General features: G+C 38.3%; 1 protein-coding gene across 4 annotated transcripts in view; it reads left to right on the forward strand.

The window, feature by feature from the left end:
• TDP1 (tyrosyl-DNA phosphodiesterase 1) overlaps nucleotides 1-17418 on the forward strand; it is a 42879-nt gene extending 25461 nt beyond the window's left edge. For all 4 annotated transcript variants that reach the window (XM_038138789.1, XM_038138788.1, XM_038138787.1 and 1 more), the window contains 3 exons: nucleotides 808-910; nucleotides 9518-9632; nucleotides 16942-17418. In XM_038138789.1, coding sequence (XP_037994717.1) covers nucleotides 808-910; nucleotides 9518-9632; nucleotides 16942-17015 — 292 coding nt within the window. In that variant the 3' untranslated portion in view covers nucleotides 17016-17418. The remainder of the gene's footprint in view (nucleotides 1-807; nucleotides 911-9517; nucleotides 9633-16941) is intronic.
• The last annotated feature ends 1615 nt before the right edge of the window (nucleotides 17419-19033 follow it).

Genomic DNA, 19033 nt, shown 5'->3' on the forward strand with positions numbered 1-19033 from the left:
GGTAATGATTAGTGTGGTTTTTAAAAGGTTTTAAGTCATTTAAATGTGATGCTGACTCCACCTAATACAGAAATTAATGTTTGCTTTATTTTTTTCTCATGTTTCTTCTGTTCCACCATTTGCTGTTACCAAACAGCATCCAGTATGTCCATCAGAAACATAAGGTGCAAATTTTTTATTGTGGTGTAGAAGTAGGTTTTGACAACAGAATTGCTTATATTTTTGACTCCCAAGTTTATCTTCTTTGTAGTAGATACTGATGAAAGATTAAATACAGCATGGTGCTGAATAGCAAATTGCAACAAAACCTCTTTGATAAGTATTTATTATCATAAATAGATCCAAGAACAAAATGCCAAGAGCAAAAGATACTGTTTAACACTCTGTACTAAAATGTAAAATGCAAACCCACTCTGTACTGGATGTATTGTAACTAGTCCTAACTGAGCTAGCCTTTAATCTTCTTAAGTCATAAAATTGAAGCTGTTTACCAGTACCAAATTCCTTTCTGAAATGTGCAGAGAAGATTCAAAAGTCTGAATTTGTCTTGTAGATCTGTATGACAGAAATAGGCTTGTATAATTATCCACATGTGTTGTATGAATGCCTTTCTACATATTGTCTCTGTTGCTCCCAATGTGCTGTAAAAATAGCAACAAGGAATAACAACCAAGTCACTTTTTGTGAGAAGACTATTCTGATTGAATTTAAGTTCTCCTGCCAGAAGGACATTGCTAGGCTATGATATTTAAATGTTTTCTGCATTGAAGATTGTGCCTCACTAGAATGCTTTGTTTCTCTTCACAGTGCCAATCTGTCTAAAGCAGCCTGGGGAGCTCTGGAGAAAAATGGCAGCCAACTGATGATCCGTTCTTATGAACTTGGAGTTCTTTTCTTGCCTTCAGCTTTTGTAAGTTCTTAGTTCAAGCACAAACCCTTGGATATGACAAACTGAATAATCTGATCAGTAGGTTCTTTTATTTTCAGATAAAAAAGTTATTAGGAAATTGAATAAATTGAATTTGTGAGGTATTCATAGAGTCTTGTTTTCCTACACAGGAGGTATGGATTTGGTATTGCTGTGACTCTTTTCCTCTTACTGACAGGCAATAATATTTTGAAATTGTAACATACACCTAAATGTTATTGGAAAGGATGATCAAATCTCTTCTCTTGTGCTTTTTAAAACTGGGCTGTGAGTGCATATTCACATTGAAGTAAGGTGTGTGTGTTGTAACTTGAGAAATGATTCCTAATGTTGCCCCAGTCGCTGTTGTTGCTCATTCTCTGAAATGCATTTGCAGTCATGTGACTCTCGATATCAAGTTCCTTATTGATCTACACTTGCTGGTTTTTAGCCCTCTATTAAATCCTGTGGTAGAAAGTCCTTAATTGTACATTGTATTTAAGAAAAATGCTTCCCTTCTTTGTTTAGGTTGGGTTTTGTCTTCTCTCTAAAGAGCTGACAGTACCAAAATGTTCCCAACAGCAGTTAGTCTATGATCACAAACCATTCAAACTTCTTGCTGTGTGAAATTTCTTCTTTCTAGGGAAGAAACTGCAATTTTCTCTGAAAAAGTATTTGTATGCTAAAAGTCCTTAGAAATATTTTGCTGATAAAGAGTATTTATTTCCTAGATAATGTTCACAGATGATCACACATAATGTTCTGTCATTTCTGCTGATTAGTAATGTAGTCCCAAATGAATATTTACTAATATTATGGCATTGTAAAAATGTTTGCCTACCCTAACTGGATAATTGATGTCTCCTGAGATTGCATATTAAGACTGATGGTTTCTGAGTGCACCTAAAGAATTCCTGTATCTCACTCTTGACATTTATAATGAGTTTGCGTAGTAGTGAGGTCTCTGATATAATGAACCTCAGAGATGTTTTTCTCCAGCACGGTTTATGGGAAGAAAATGTGTTTATCAAAGAGTGAAACAAGAAAAATCCTACAGCTTCTTGTAGTAGGAAGCATTGCTTTTTATATCAATGAGCTCTAAAAAAAGGAAACACCATTTGTGTAAACAACTATTAATAACAGAATAATGAAGCATTGGGCAAACAAAGCTGTGCAAAAATTTGACTTTTAAAAGCAACTGACCTGAAAGGGATAAATTAATGTTCTTGGAAGTTGGGTACCCCAACTTCCAGTTGGCTATCTCCAGGTGTTGCCAGGCAAAGAATTTATGGTACTGATATATTTGTACCTAGTAAATTTGTTTTGGTACTGACATATTTGTATCTAGTAAATGGGTTTTGTATAAATGTAACTGATCACGAGATGACACAGTCCTGTGACATAATTTGAGTATTCTTGTTCTGGCTTTTCTGTGCATACTTCAAATGGGTAGAAAATCAGGAATATCTGGGTTGTCGTTTTGCCAAGAATGGCCGTACCTGTTTTAGCTCTTGCCCATCTGCAAACTTTTAAAAAACCCCATTGAAACAGTGAAAACCCCTCCCACTGCTACCCCCTCCTCCAAACCCCATGAGAAACATTTGGCTTGCATTCTATCCTGAATCTTTCATTCTACACAGGATTCTCTCTATATGCATTTTTATAAACTCCTTTTAAGTACTGGAAGGCTGAAATTAGGAGTCTTCTCTTCTCCAGGCTGAACAATCCCAACATTCTCAGCGTGTCTTTGTAGGAGAGGTGCTCCAGCCCTCTGATGATCTTTGTGGCCCTTCTGTGGGCTTGCTGTAACAGGTCCATGCTGGAGGCCCCAGATGCAGCACTGCAGGTGAGGTCTCATCAGAACAGAGCGGAGGAGCAGAATCCTCTCCCTTGTCCTGCTGGCCAAACTGCTTTGGATGCAGCCCAGGACACAATTGGCTCTGGGCTGTGAGTGCGTATTGCCAGGTGATGTCTGGCCTGTACCCCAAGTCCTCCTCCACAGAGCTGCTCTCTGTGACTTTTCTCAGTCTATTCTCCTGTCTGGGGTTGCCCTGACCCAGGTACAGCACCTTGCTCTTGGTTTTGTTGAAGCTGATGAGGTTCTCATGGGCTCATTTCTTGAGCTTGTCCAGCTTCCTGTGGATGGCATTCCATCCTTCAGGTGTGTCAACTGCACCACTCAGCTTGGTGTCAAGACAAGCTTGCTGAGGGAGCACTTAGTCCTACTGTCTGTGTTACTGGAGGAGGTGCTGAAGAGCCCCAGTCCCAAGACAGCACTGAGGGACATCGCTTATCACCAGCCTCCACCTGGATATAGAACCATTGACCACAACTTTCTGGCTGTCTTCATTCCCTTAGTTGTACTGGCATCAGTGCTGAGCGGATTCCTTATCCCTTAAACCAGCTCAGACTGGCCAAAACAAAATAGGACAGGTTTCCAAAGTCATTCCATGAACCAGATCAACATGATCAGGTGAGGGCTAATGCAAGGAAGAAGTAGGAAGGACAAATTCGAGGAGCAGAAGGGTAAGTGGGGAAATCGTATTGAGGTACTTTTCTTTCAGCCTGGTTCTGGAACCTAAAGTTTATGGAGAATGATGGTCCATGAAGTTTTGGATCGAAAATAGGAACACATGGCTAGGATCTGGGTAAGAAAACATGATGTGCAGTATGAAGTAGAGCCAAGCTTCCAGACCTTTCCCTTTTTGTCACTCTGGTTACTTCAAAATAGCCATTGTTGGGGTAGTAAAAGGCTTTACTTTATCATATCAAAGGAACACCTCAAAACTCAGTGGTCAAAAGCAGACACTTGAGGGAAAGTATAATGGCCAGGCATTTATGTAGTATTTTGTCCCTGCATATTTCATGACTTAGAGGCCTATTCTGTGAGCATCTCTTGTCTGCTCTTAAATGTCTGTAGGCTTTTGGCAGTCACAGTCTGCTCTGGCTGAGTTCCACAACGTAATAATGTCACATGAAGCAGTTCTGAAAGTTACTCATTTGAAGGTTTTTTCTTCTTGCACTGAAAGATGCAAGAACCATGTGATCCCTAATCATCCTTTTCATACCTCTTTCCAGACACCTTTATCTTTGTCTAGAGTGATGAGTTTTTATCCTGCTCAGTTGTTCCTACAGGGGAGATTTTTTGATCACTTTTACTTTTCTCAATTTTTTTCCCCTCTGTATCATTTGGGTTGAGAGGGTGGTAAGTAGGGACAAAGATTGTTCTTAAAATGCAAATATGATTCTAGAGAAACAGATCCAGATATAAAACGATTACATAATGAGGTTCTCAGGGATCTCCTCACTGGGTCTGTTTGGCCTGCTGTATTTTTACAAAGTGGTGTGTAACAGGTTAGCTAGCCATGGTGTGAATACAATGCTTTCTCTCTACAGCCCTTACCTCTCTTGTCTTTGTGAATTATAGAAAGCTCCTATGCTTTCTATAATTTCTACAGCTTTTAGATGGCTGTACTAAAACCTGTCAGTGTGCACAAGATAGTCTTATGTTTGAGTTTGTGAATTCTCAGAGCACAACTTAATTGAAGCTCATTTAAAACTTGAAAGAATATATAACAGTACATATTTTGGAAGAGAATACTTAGTTCTTCTCCCTGTTGCCTACATATTGATAATTAACTGTGAAGACTGGCAACCAGAAGAGAACGAGTCACCTGATTATCACGTGAATGTGATATCCCACAGTGTATGTGGGAGCAAAGCAGGGAGAGACACTGCAGCTGCTTTCCTTTCTTCACTGATAAGTAAGTGCCTGCAGAGACTCTTGCTAACAAGGAGGCAGTCAAATACTGATACTGGGCTCATGTACATGCAGTCATCTGATACTCAAGTTCCACTGCTTAGTTTATGAATTGCTCATGCATATGCCCTGCAGTTAACTGCATAAAAAGTGCTTCTTTGATAACTTAGTCTGCTTGTCACACTGGTTCATTGTGATTTTAGAATGCTATGTGGCATAGTTTTAAGGGAAGATAACAGAATTGGGGATAGACTAAAATTTTTAGAAACAGAAATGCTTGTTTACAACTAAAGTTATGCAAAGTATAAACTACATGAAGTGCTTTGAAACATAACTGAGTGTTCCTAGGCCTTGAGGGACTCACCATGCTCTAGCTGTCAGAATGCTGATTTAATGCTGCCTGTTTCTGATAGTTCTGTTTCTTTAGGTTATTTCATGCAGTATTATCACAAAGTTCATGACATGTATTCTGGTAGAAGTTAAGACTTAGCATCACAGAATCATTTAGGCTGGAAAAAGACCTTTAAGATCATACAATCCAACCATTAAAATATTCCTGGTAGTGATGGAAGTTGAACCCATTTCCCCGAAGAGATTGGAGCCTTAATCCAGCACCTGGGACTACTTGGCCACACTACCCTGGTGTATTAGCATAGCACACACTTCGTGTCACTTATCTTAAGAACTCCTCTAGCTCTGCAGTTTGTGCCTTCTATTTTCTGCTGAATACAAATTTGGAAGTGGATCGTTCCTCACTTGCTATCAGCTGACTGCCGGTTTTTGTCTTTTTTAAAAAATGCTTCCAGAATTATGCGTTGAGGTTGGGTCTTGGCCTGATGTGCTAATACACATTCTCAGAAATATGTTGAATGGTTGTTCCCAGTATAGCAGCAGCTGTTATCATTTACAGTTTTAGTGTTTAGGGAAAAATCAGCTGATGCTGGCATTAGATCACAAGCTTCTATTGAGTAGAAAATAATGTTTATAAGTAAGATTGTCCTGTGTTTGAACTACATTTCCCTTTCCATCTCCATCTCTGTTTCTCACCTCCTACATCTACACTCTCTTTTTCAACTTGCTCTTTCAGCTGCTGGGGATTCCTTCCCAGAGGCTGAGATAAAGTGCATTTTTAACAGATAAAACCTGTGGTGAGAATGCAATGACCAAAAAGTATGGAGTTCTGGGAAGTATGTTCCAGTAATTATTTTGTTTGAAAAATCTTGGAAGTGACTAATGGAAAGTCTTTTAAGTAAATGGTTCTTCCTAACAGCTTCTGTGTCTGATAAGATGTTAAGGTAATTTGAGCTTGACCTGTAAAATAGTATAAAAATTTGTGAAATACTTGAATCTTTTTAGAGGTTTGTTGAATATGGTACTGGCTCAGTCAGCTTTTAGAAATACAATCTCAGAGAACTATAACAGATGCTATTAAACTGAAAACCTACCTATAATTGCCTACCTAGTGCTATCAAATCCTGCAAATATATCTAGATAATCAAACTCAGACAACTAACAACAGTATTTCAGACTCTGAAGTCTGTATTTGATGTTGAATACTCACTGGAGTGAAGTACTCCTTTGTAGTTGACTCTGGGTCTGGGTGTGTGACCTGGATCTGGATTAGAGATCAGTCAGGCATTAGCATGTGATTTTCAGAACTGAACTGCTTAAATTTTTGCTGTGTTTGAGTAACTGAGACAGGCACCCTCAGTCATAGCTCACCTTAGAGCTGAACCAAAATCAAGTCGTTTAAGCTCTTTGACTGTAATATCAACTTCCAAGGCAATGTAATACCACTTTCTTCTTTGGTTTCTCTAGTTTTAGATTAAGTCTTTCATCCCATATAAAATGGAGTAGGAGTAGGAAAGCTAATACAATGTTAGTAAACCAAGATTTTGTATATAGACTTAAAGATGTTAAGCTTTGCTTCAAGTGTTCACAGAACTGCCGCAAGGTTTTCAAATTCCAGTGTTAAAGACACTCAGACACATACTTTCTAAACCAAGAAACTTTGGGTTTAGATACCTGAGTTTGTCACTGTGGGCTGTCCTTACTTTGTTGGTAGAGGCTGAAGTAGGTTGTGTTTTACACTGTGCTTTATGATAGTAAGAGTTTCGCAAATGTCCAGCTCAGATCGTGCCAGACAGCAGCTTTGTAATTTTGGTGCTGTGGATCAGGCATGTGAAGTTTGTTGTCACACAAGAACCAGCTCACAATACGGCAGAGGAGCCTTCTCTGCTGTTCCTTGTTTCTTCCCTAGGTGATGTAGAAGACAAGAGACGCTCATAGGATGTCTGGGCAACCAAAACTCACACATGTCATATACATGCTGACAATTTAAATGCCACCTTGTGAGTAGTATCTAGGAATACACACCACCCAGACCCTCCTACCAACTGCAACCTGACTGCTGTGAGCTATGAAAAAGTATCTCTCAGCACCACCACCATTTACACAGTTTCCTGTTGTTTGTGAGCTGTAGAATCCCTGGCATATTTCATGTTCTTTCCACTACAGACAGAAGTATGGTTTTTACATTTTTACATGACATTTCTGCCAATCCCCGAGTGATTCAAATTCATTGGAAGTAAGGCTATACAACTTGATTGTTGCATTTTGTGTAAGTAATTATGAATTTTTTCCAGTCGTTTTCAAACCCTTAGATGATTATGAGCTTTTAAAATAATCTTTCATATTTACATTGGTCTGTTTTGAACATATTATTTGTTACCTCAAGGCTAAGCCCCACAAAGTGCTGTAGCCTGTTTTTAATGCAGATTTATCAAAATATCTGACTGAAATTATGTAAGAAAGGGAAGTTCAAACTGGATTTTCTTTCACGCAGTCCTTTAAGCATGAACCTTGTTTGTTTCCTGTGTTCTTTCATTTAAAGGGCAGTGGCTTTTGTCTAGTCCTTGAAATAATATATAATGTTTCTTACATCATAGCCTATAGTTCCCTCTTACTTTGGGTCATGAGACAAAAGATGCATCTATATTCTAAAGGAGATTATTGAACTGACTTGCTAGAACTGCTGTCTGACATTGTCTTTGACAGCTCTCCTTTTTCTAGGTTACTGTTCTCCTTGATAAAGGAAAAAGGCACAAGGCTGCATTGATTTCCATGCTTTGTATGGTCATGTGGATGTTGCTATCTCCAACTTAAAATGATGACATTTGATGGTGTAAAACTCCAGCGAAGAAAGCCTTGCAGTATTGTGTATAGATAGGACTCTTCATTCAGACAGTGTGTGTGTTTGAATACCACGGGATTTTTTGGTAATTAGGACGCTTGCTTGTACTATCACAAAACAGTTATGCGGTGAAACTCAGACTGGTGGACCATAGAGCTTGAATAAAGTCTAAGTTAATAACTAGACATGAGCAGCCCAGAGAACCAGTTGTGTCCTGGGCAGCATCCAAAGCAGCATGGGCAGTAGGGAAGGGAGGGGATTCTGCCCCTCTGCTCTGCTCTGCTCTGCTCTGTTGAGACCCCACCTGCAGTGCTGCATGCAGCTCTGGGGTCCCAGCACAGGAAGGACCTGTTGGACTGAGTCCAGAGAAGAGACAGAAATGGTCAGAGCTGGAGCACCTCTCCTCTGGGGAAAGACAGAGAGAGCTTGGGGTTCTTCAGCCTGGAGAAGAGAAGGCTCCAAGGAAGCTTTATTGCAGGCTTTTAGTACCTAAAGGGGGCTTATAAGAAAGGCGGGGACAGATTTTTAATAGACAGGACAAGGGGCAGTGGTTCTAAACTAGAAGAGGGTATATTGAGACAGATCTAAGGAAGAAATTCTTTACTGTGAGGGTAGTGAAACATTGGCACAGGTTGCCCTGAGAGCTGGTAGATACCCCATCCTTAGAAACATTCAGGATCAGGTTGGATGGGGCTCTGAGCAACCTGCTGCTAGTGGAAGATGTCCCTGTTCAGTGTACAGGGATTGAACTAGATGACCTTTGAAGATCCCTTCCAACCCAAACTATTCTATGATTTTAGAAAAAGTAGTTGTCAGTAATATCTTATAAATAAATAAACTTGATAGCCTTTAAATTTCTAGTTTGTTCTAATCAAACTGTACTTGATTGACAGTAAGCTATTTGAAAGCTTAGAACTAAGAGATTTTGCTTTTGTGTAACTCACTACAGTTGGAATCCAATTTCTCTGAAGAAGTAGCTAAGCAATACCATCTGCCCGAGTTACTTAAATCACTTTAAATCTGTCTACCTTTGTACTGTATTGCATTTTTTTCTTTTTTTTGGTCCTTAACCTTGTTTGACAGTAATGCTGTCATTCTAATATAAGTGTAGTCTTTGAAGTTTTTGTGCAAGCAGTTTCAAATCTTCATTAATTATTTTTGTGTCTGTGGATGATGTTACCCAACATGTCTTAAGAGCACAGACTGAAGATTTGCTTCTATAACACAAAGTGATTTCTAGTTTAGTCCGTGAAACATACTGAGCATCCAGTTAATGTAGTCAGAATAAAACTAAGCAGCAAAGAGAAATTTTAGAAGCTTTTCACTTAGTTAAATATTAAACAGTGAAGGAGTTCACCTAGTGAACATGGAAATAAATTGGTGTATGTGTAGGGGCCTGAGAAGGCAGAATATTTCAAATATGGACCCACATGGCCAAGCCAATGGATGTAATAAAAAGAGCTGAAACAATAGAAATAAGAGAAGCTGAGTTTTGAAGACATGAAGGTGCTTCATGAAGTATCCAATCTCAGTAAAGGAGGCAGAAAGTTTTGTTCATTTAAAATAGCTCACTGAGAAACCATCTGTTGTAGATTGTTTGTCTTTTTCCCCAGAAACTAATTAATCTTTTCTTTTGTATTTTTTCCTTCTTTCATAGGGATTGGACAAAGGTTACTTTCATGTGGGAAGGGAAAAGCTTCCAGAAAGGAAAGATTCAGCAACATATTTTCCTGTACCCTATGACCTCCCACCAGAACAGTATGGAAGCAAAGGTAAGGTGTGACTTCGGAGGAAAAGGAGGCTTGTGTTCTGCATGAAACAAGCTAATTGAGTAACTCTGAGTCAGTAGAATACTGCTGTGTTCCAAAGATTTCTTTTAACTTTTTGTGGTGTGATTGTATGCTATTTGATATCAGTTCCATGTTCTGCTTGTGATTTCAAAGAAAGCTACTATAAGGTTCTTTATGCTAATATTTTCCTTTATTGTTTAAGTTTTGGATCAATAACTTCAGTGCTAGTTTTTATTCCTCTTTTGTGATTCTTATGTGTATTAAGAAAATAGATATTCTTTATGGAGTTCAAAATTTTTTTTTGCAGAACTAATAGGGGAAGGAATGTTGAAAAGGGAGCGTTTGGAAGAGAGCAGGCATGAGCTAAAAACAGTCCTCTGGAAGTGGAATGTGAAAGAAATACTGTAGTGCAAATGTGAAAGAATTGCTGTAAATCAGAAGAAAGAAGAGTTGCTTCTGCTCAATTCTGTATTTCATAGGTTATATTTCATAACACTTGAAGAGGTGTACAAAATTTCAACTGTCTCAGTTTCTGAGATCATCTCTAGAACATGCAAATCAGGAAAATGATAAGAGAGTGTAGCTATGGGCTGATGGCTGAAAAATATAAAAATATGTTTAAGATAATGTTGATGTGCAGCCTGCAGTATTAGGGAAGAGTATTTTTGTCCTTAAAACAAGTGTCAAAATATTGTAACTAATTTTCTTTTTGAGAAGCCTTGATCTAAGAAAGACAGGATCTAGGACAGAGCTTGAAATAGGAGTAACATGGTTTATTGGAACTCAAATGTTTCAGTAAATCTTTGAACTAGTGAATGAGCTCTTAGTTCAAAATGCTCCAAAACTTCCTAAACCCTCTGGAAGAGAACCCTATAAAATAGGGGGGTAAATACATTCTAATAAACAAATTGTTTCTAATTTAATTTTCTCTTTAAGCATATATATTGAGATCAAAAAAGAAACTATTAGCTGATTAATAGTATATAGAAGATAAATGTGTATGCAAGAAAATAAGACAGGTTCCATCTCAGTTGAGACGAATCTAGAGTGAAGCTACATATTATTCTCCCTACATGCCAGTTACATTAATTACTTTAGTTGTTTTGCCCTTTGCTGAAGATTTCTTTCCTGAACAATTCTCACAACTTGTAAAAATGTATTAAGATGTATTTCATTATGTTCCAGTGGGAAATCTACTTTAGCCTTGCTAAATGGGGGCTAAAGCTGTCAAAGCTCATGCTGGAAAAATGGTGAGGAGGCTGGAAAAATGGTGGGGAAATGAGATGAAAATTAGCTTTAATACAAGTTCAGGCATTGTTCAGAAATTGACAGTCCACTTAATTCATAGTTCTGTAGCTGAAGTTTTCAACCACTGAGAGCTGTGATTTTGTTAAGGATGCACAAAAGGATCTTTGACATATCACAAGAACTGTGCTCTCCCTTGTGAAGGGCCCTGTTCACTGTTGCACTGCCACACTTACATGGAAAAGCAAATTACCTTTTTTTTTGTAACTTCGGGTATTCAATGATTGATATTTGTCTGATTTTCAATGAGTAGGAATTGGGAGTATGATGAAATTACATGTGATAAATATTTGTAGTGATTTCAGGAAACCGCATCTCATTTATTACATATAACATGTGCTGGATAAAAGGAAGAAAGACTTCATGGCATATTTGCCTCCAGCTCTGGTAGACTTAGATATTTGTGTTTAACCTGTTACTTAAAGAGTTGAAAGAATTTTCATTTACCCTGCTTTGTGCTAGTGGCACAGTGCTTAAAAGAAGAGATTGGTGTTTTGTCCAGCAAAGCTATAGGAGTTCTTTGTTACTCTGAGCTCACTCACAGAAGGTCCTGTAAGTTCTGGGCAAACTCATATTCTCAGGAGATCATATAAGTTCTGGGAAGATGTCAGTGTATGTGGTCTTCACCTTTCTCTCACTTTTGTTTCTTCTTCTGAGTTCTAGAATACTGCACTACTTTGTCAAGTAGGTAAAATATTTTGGAAGAAATTAAGATAGAAGAACTTCTGGGAAAGTAACTAATATTTTTCAATAACCACTTTTTTTTTTCTAATTATTGTTGCATAGTTGCTTGAAACCTGTGTACTTTCTGAGGTTTGAAAGAGCTAGACTAGCAGCATCCTATATGGATTTTTAGAGAACTTCAAGTGCTTCCAGTGTGCCTAATATGAAGTCTAAGAGAATGTAGTATTTTTCTTAATAGATGACAACTAGAAGCTGGTCCAGTTTCTAGTGATTCTAATACATTGAACAGAAAATATTTCACTTACTTAACATTCAGAAAAATGGTAAATATGAATCAAAGTATGTTTAGAAGTTTAGTTATCAATTTTTCAAGCAAAAAGTGTATATTGTCATTGTAAATCATAGCTCAGGATGAGGAAGCTAGCTAGAGTTGGAACCAATCTCATTTGTTTTGGTCTCAGTTTCCTTCCTTAGCAGAACCAAAAGCATTATTATTGACTGGTAAACCTGCAGTTTGAGATTGAAGCTCTCATAATGCAGCTTGACATCAGACACTGCCTCAGAGGACCTCCCAGAGTCCAAGTGTAACATCCGAGTACACTTGTTGTCCCAGCTGTTTATAATGACTGTAAAGGAATGAACACTTTGCATGAGAAGAAACTCAAGCTACAGAGTCAGTATTTAGTTTGGCCACTTTTGTGTAATGTTATGATTGGGTTGAATACTTGCAGGCCAGAAGGAGCCACTTGACTATCTGATTTGCCAGATGTTACCAGCCACCTTCTTTGAGCTCAAAGCTCATGCTTGGCTAAGGGAGATGTGCTTCAGATTACTAGGTGAGAGCACTCTCATGAGATGGCAAATTCACCAGATGGTCAGTATTTTGCTTCAATAGTTGGTCATTCAAGAATTTTAAAATGCAGTTTGCTTTGGGTATTTTTTTCAGGGTAGATCTATGATGCCCAGTCTAGTTTTGGAACTTAAATGTGATTTGAGCCATCTTGTGCAGAGTGCAGTATTTGTAGCTGAGGTCTGAGGAAATTACCAGTATGACATCCTGACAGATCAGAGTTAAGGTTGCACAGGCGACTTCTGCCTGGGCATTTTTCCTGTAGACTGTTTCTTCACAAATGCTTTAAATTACCAGCACAAAAGAGTTATATTATGCATGATATACATAGCTTGCGTGTTTCCTTGTTGCAGGGAATAACATGCATATTTTACATCTGGCAGTTTTAAAATAAAGAATAAGATCATTCATATTCTGACATGACAAAGGACCTCATTAATTTTTAGCAGATAACATTTGTTGTGTGCAACATGTACAGTATTAACTCTTTTCACATTGCTGTTTTGAGCAGTTGCAGCTGATCGCCTCCCATGGTCAGCTGAACAGCAGAAGGCCATTTGTGGTCAGCAGATGTATATTTAGGGCAAAACATTCAAAGAATTAAAAAAAAAATCTGGTAGCTGACAGTACTACTCAATATCTAGATAAATATATCATATAGATACATCAGTCTCCTGAAGGCCTCTAGTTAACCAACCAGCCAGATTCAGGCTGTCATAATAAAAAACACTATTGCAAAGCTCAATGTATCAATGATACTAAGATAAATGAAACCTATAGACCAGCAGTATGATATGAGAGTTCCTTGGAAGGGAAGTTAAAAATTATCCAGTCTGATATTTGGGAATCATGCACACAGTAGCCTATCTTACTTAGCAATATCATTATAAATAAAATTTCTTTGTGCCTTTAACAGTACTCAGATGTTTATTTTCTTGTAGAATCTTTTTAATGAATACCGAGCTTTTGTTGTATAACGTTTTCATTGTGTAACATTATCTTCTCATTGAGCTCCCATCATCACATCTAGTTGCAGTATTGCTATTATCTCTCTTGCCAATACAAGTTGCTTTCTGTAGTCAAGGAATTTCACTTCATTTGTGATTTAGATATTACACGGTTTACTGACTGAGGAAATCATCTGGTGTGTGGAGGGAACTCGAAACTTCTAATTCATAATATAATAACAATTTGGGGGAGGTCTCAGAAAAGTGCAAAATACTTTTTTTTTTTCCTCATCACATCAGCACTTTGAGAAACAAAGCAAATCCTGTGTTTAAAGCTGCAATACTGGGAATACTGGGTTGTGGTTTTTTCTCTTTTTTTTTTTTCCCCAAACAAGTGGTCATTGTCCTGGTATTCAGAAATCATCACTTTGTTTGTGAATATTCATATAGATCCCACATCTATTCCCCATCTGCATTTCCTCCTTCTTAAGATATTTAAGTATGACTTTTGCATTGAGAGGAACAAGATTATTTCCTTTTCAAATGCCATGCTCATCCAGAGGGAGGGGACAAGACGGTCTGAAGTACAGTGTGCGCCTTTTGCAAATGCTTAAGGAAGAACTTTCCAGATTCATGCATCATGGAGTGAGTTTGCCATGTAGAATGACTTGAAGAAGTCTGGTTATTCGTAACCTTTCTATATATGTGAATACTTGTTGCTTTGGAGCTATCTTTTACAGTTAAGTAGAGGTAAAAATCCAGTCTCTGGGTATAGAATTCAACCAGGAATTCTCTCATCCAGATCTCCACTCACAGTGCAAAAGACACCCATAGGAAGAGGATCACAAAGGTGCTTTCTTTGTGTTTTATACTTTGCTATTCAATTGTGTGTGCCTAGTTTTGACTGTACTGCCATCTGTCATATTTATGAGAACGTGAAGGCTTGAGGTGGCCTGGTAGCATGGATGCTTTGAGTGATACTCGGGTGTTACTCAAAAAGAACTTGTCTTGTTCTCCAGAGCCTCTCTACCTGTAAGTAAAATGTAGTAGTCTATTCAGTTGCAAGAAAATGTTCAAAAATCTGAGTATAACTGAAACAGTGCTCCACCTGAGCTTTCAGACAATGTTTAAGTAGCAGTGGGACTGGAATGGCCCCATTTATTTTACTGAGTGCTGACTCTACTGCTGGAGTTCTGCTGCTTGTAAATGAGGCAAGAGTGAAGCTGTGGTACCAGCCCAGCAGATAACACTAACTCCAGTGGGGTGCAGTTGAGACGACATTGGGGTATCAGAAATGAAGCACTGCTCTTGAAATGTGTGGAAGGTAGGTATGTTAAGGACACTTTAAAAATTGTTTAATGGGGCTTTTTTTTCCACTCGTAAGAAGATCAAAGGAATTAAATTTGAGAAGCTTGGCAGTCATTTTCGTGTGCAACAGTAAACAGCTGCCATCGTATGGTATTTGTGCACAATCATTGTCTTTTTCTTGCTGTTATAGATCCTATTAAAAGTGATGAATAGTTTTAAATTTAATCTGACATTTTATAAATAACTGAATTATAATTTGTATCAGCAATAGTTCTACACATGACTTATTAAAATACTGTCAGCTGTTTTATAAAATCAACAGCATCCCATTAACAGAACAAAGTTCCAAGGACAATAATAGGTACCGTGAGCAAATGTTATTTAGATTGCTACAATTAGAGCTAAATTAGGTATTTAGACCTCTCAGCATGCTTTTAGGAGGTGACTGGAGTTATTTCTGTACATCTTAAGTTTTTCTCTGCCTGCATGTTTTGCTGAATTAAGCAGAGTCACTGCCAGATGGTAGGAAAGTAGGGAAGATAGATACGTCTAAGCTGCATAATGTACTCTTGAGTGACAGATTCCAGTGAATCTGAGTGGGACTGGATTTATTCTGAAGTCATACATAGAGGTCAGTGTTCAAATCTGAAAGTATGTTTATTTGAAATCCTCAATGCTTTTCCCAACATTTGCTTTATTCTGTACCCATTTTTTTAACTGTTAATATTTACTATCTGGCAAGGTATTCTTCTAAAATACAAAAGGTACACATGGCTCTCCAGGAGGAGACTGATAAAACAAGCTTAGGGAAATAATGGTGCTACTTTATTTTCTTTTTAAGAGATAACTCAAAGTCTAGATAGCCTGCAGTTGAGCCAGAAACCTAGAGAGCTTTCTTAGCAGTGCACTGTGACCTAAGTGCTATAGTTTCTTCTCGTTTCTGATGCCTTTTATTTTTTATATGCTTTGAAATCACCTGTCCACTGTAACAAACCAACCAGCTAACCTACTGCTTTCTTCCTCCTGTAAATAGACACGATTTAGAACATTTGCGTAGCTGGGATATGTTTTACTGCAACATACAGAACTACAGTACAAGAATTAAGGACACTCCTGTAGCAAGTAATAATGGATACTTAGTAGCAGTGGTCCCTCTGCCCCATGTTTAATTGCCATGGTACTTGTCACACTGTGCCGTTGTGTACTTTATATAACCCTTCATTACTGATTTTGTCACTTTCTTCTTCTCCTTTCCTTGCTACAGTAATTCTCACTTCCTGTGTTGGCAGAGTTGTCATGGGATCCTGTAAATTTAAAATTGGATAAAAGTAATCTCAATCAATAGCTATTCCTAGCATCCTTGGTAGAATTCAGTTTAATCTATGCATATTACAGATTAATGTCAATGTATTCCTTCAGGGCATATTTTGTACATGGAGATTGATAAAAAGATCTTCATTGAGAAAACTCGGTGAAAAAAGGGTTAAAGGATTTTTCCCTATTTCAGTAGGAGTAGCCTGTAAGGAGTAGAATAATGCCTTGGATTCATAGAACAGCTGCATTTCTGCCACATGTATGGTAGAAGGAAGAGCACAGAGCAGGTTGCAGAGCTAGCAGTTAACTTTTGGTGTGTTGCCTTTTCTCTTTCCCAAGAGTGGAAAGAACTTCTGTATTCTGAGATGTGGGAGGGAGGGAACTGTGTGGTGCAAACCTGTTGCTCATCTGAAAGTGTAATGTTTGAAGAAGTGAGGGGTAAATGTGAACTTTTTGGGGGCCAGGCAGTGTCAATTCTGAATTCTTACTGTCCCTGTGAAAAATATTAATATGTTACAGTACTTATTTATAATTACATTGGGTTAAGAGAGATGCAGCACAAAACTTGCTGGCACTAGGCCATACCAAATTTGGCTGCATTACTGTACTTGTATATTATCTATATAGCTGGTGAGCATGTTGGGTTATAACTATATTTAAAATAATATCTGGGGAGAAAGCAAAGCCTTTTGAAAACCCTGTATCTTACAGTTTAAAAAAAAGAAAATAAAAATGTCCACTAAACTGAAATTGCACGTGTTAATTGAAAAATCAGTAAGAATTTTGACCTTCCTCTTCCCCCAAAGGGAAAAAAAGGAAGAGAACCAAATTTTGCATTTGATAAATTAAATTGTCATGAGTATGTTTCTGTTTTGGTTTACAGATCAGCCGTGGATTTGGAATATTCCTTACACTGATGCCCCTGATACACATGGAAATATGTGGGTTCCATCATAAGTGTTTCCAGTATTCTGTGACGTTCCACTTGCTGACACTGAGCCTGCCATGCTACTTGCAAAAACTGCTTGTTTCTGTTCTGTAGCTATAATGTCTGCTATAATGGCTAATTTGTAGTTGAAACATTAAAATGTTAATGAGGGAGAGATTCTTGGAGCACCTGTAACCATATTATTACAAGTGAACCTGCTTTTTTGAATACCTTTTTATATGCTTTTTCTTTACTGTGGTTCCTAATATGGTTTTCAAGATAACAACTGTTCTCAGGGAGTCTCTCTGCATTTATAGCTGTAATTAATTTAAAAATTACTGTTCTGTGAGACAGTCAATTGACCCCAGTAGCTGGAATAAAAGTTATTATATGTAAAATTCAAATTAAAATAAAGGCAATCTTGATAATATATCCATTGTTCTGTCTTCTAAATGTGTACATTTCAGTTTGGGTTGGAACTTGCATCTTGCAAGTGTACTCCCAGGTATTTTATAAAATTGGCAGCGCCCCATTAAATAGAACACATTGCTTGTATCAAAAATTGTGTGGCCAGCAGGACCAGGGCAGTGATTCTCCCTCCATGCTCAGCACTTTTGTGGCCACATCTCGAGTGCTGTGTCCAGTTTTGGGCCCCTCATGACAAGAAGGACATGGAGGGGCTGGAACATGTCCAGAGAATGATAATGGAGCTGGTTGGAAGGTCTGGGGCACAAGTCTTTCAAGGAATAACTGGAGGAGCTAGGAATGTTAAGCATGGAGAAAAGGAGTCTCAATAGGGATGTTACTGCTCTCTACAATTACCTGCAAGGAGGTTGTAGCCAGGTGGGAATCAGCCTCTTCTCCCAGGTAAAAAATGAGGGGACAAAAGGAGCCTGAAGTTTCACCAGGGAAGGTTTAAATTGGATATTAGGGGAAAATCCTTCACTGAGGGTTGTCAGGTATTGGAACACACCGCCCAGAGAAAGGGTGGAGTCACCATCCCTGGAGTTACTAAAAGATGTGTGGATGTAACACCTAGTGATATCGGTTAGTGATATACTTGGTCGTATTTTGTTAATGTTTGGACTAAATGATCTTAAATCACAGAATCACTAGGTTGGAAGAGACCTTCAGGTTGGAAGATCATTGAACCCATGCCTGAACACCTCAAGTAAACCATGGCATCAAGTGTCACATCCAGTCTTTTTCTAAACACATCCAGGGACAGTTACTCCACCACCTCCCTGGGCGGACCATTCCAGTACTTTATCACTTTTTTCATAAAAAACTTTTTCTGGATATCCAACCTGTATTTCCCTTGGTGCAGCTTAAGACCGTGTCCTCTGTTTCTGTCAGTTGCTGCATGGAGAAAGAGACCAAACTCCACCTGACTACAACCACCTTTTAGGATGTTGTAAAGAGCAGTAAGGTCACCCCTGAGTCTCCTTTTCTCCAGGCTAAACAACCCCAGCTCCCTCAGTCGTTCTTCACAGGGCTTGTGTTTCAGGCGCCTCACCAGCCTTGTTGCTCTCTGGATGCTCTCAAGCATCTCAAAATCCTTCCTAAACTGAGGGGTCCAGAACTGGACGCAGTAAATACTTGTGTGTAGATTCTCTACCTCACATTCAAAAGGAGTCTCCCAAAGATGGAATCTCTTTGAAACTCCTAGCAAAGCAATAGGTTTAGCCTACTCTAGATGCCCATTTTCACATGTTCATGGGGTTTTTTTTTTTTTTGTTTGTTGTTCAAATTAGTTTGTTAGTGTCAAGGTTATGATGTTCCTGAGGAATTTTTGTTCAGTATCAAAGTAATGGAGGGCTGGTTTATTTGGTTCTCTGTCAGGATATTTCATTAGGCATACAGTTGGCTCAGGAGTACATTGCAGCCATTCCATAGCTTCACCAAAGAAAAGCAGTGACTTTTGGTTAAGTGTACCAGCTAATCACCTCTAAAGGAGACCTCTAATTAAAAAGTACTGGCACTGTCAATGAGAGTAACTAAACCTCTGTATGAGTCTTCCAAGTAATGTGATGATGCATTAATAATA

This window comes from Motacilla alba, chromosome 5 (assembly GCF_015832195.1).
Source record: "Motacilla alba alba isolate MOTALB_02 chromosome 5, Motacilla_alba_V1.0_pri, whole genome shotgun sequence".
In the NCBI taxonomy this organism is placed as follows: Eukaryota; Metazoa; Chordata; class Aves; order Passeriformes; family Motacillidae; genus Motacilla; species Motacilla alba.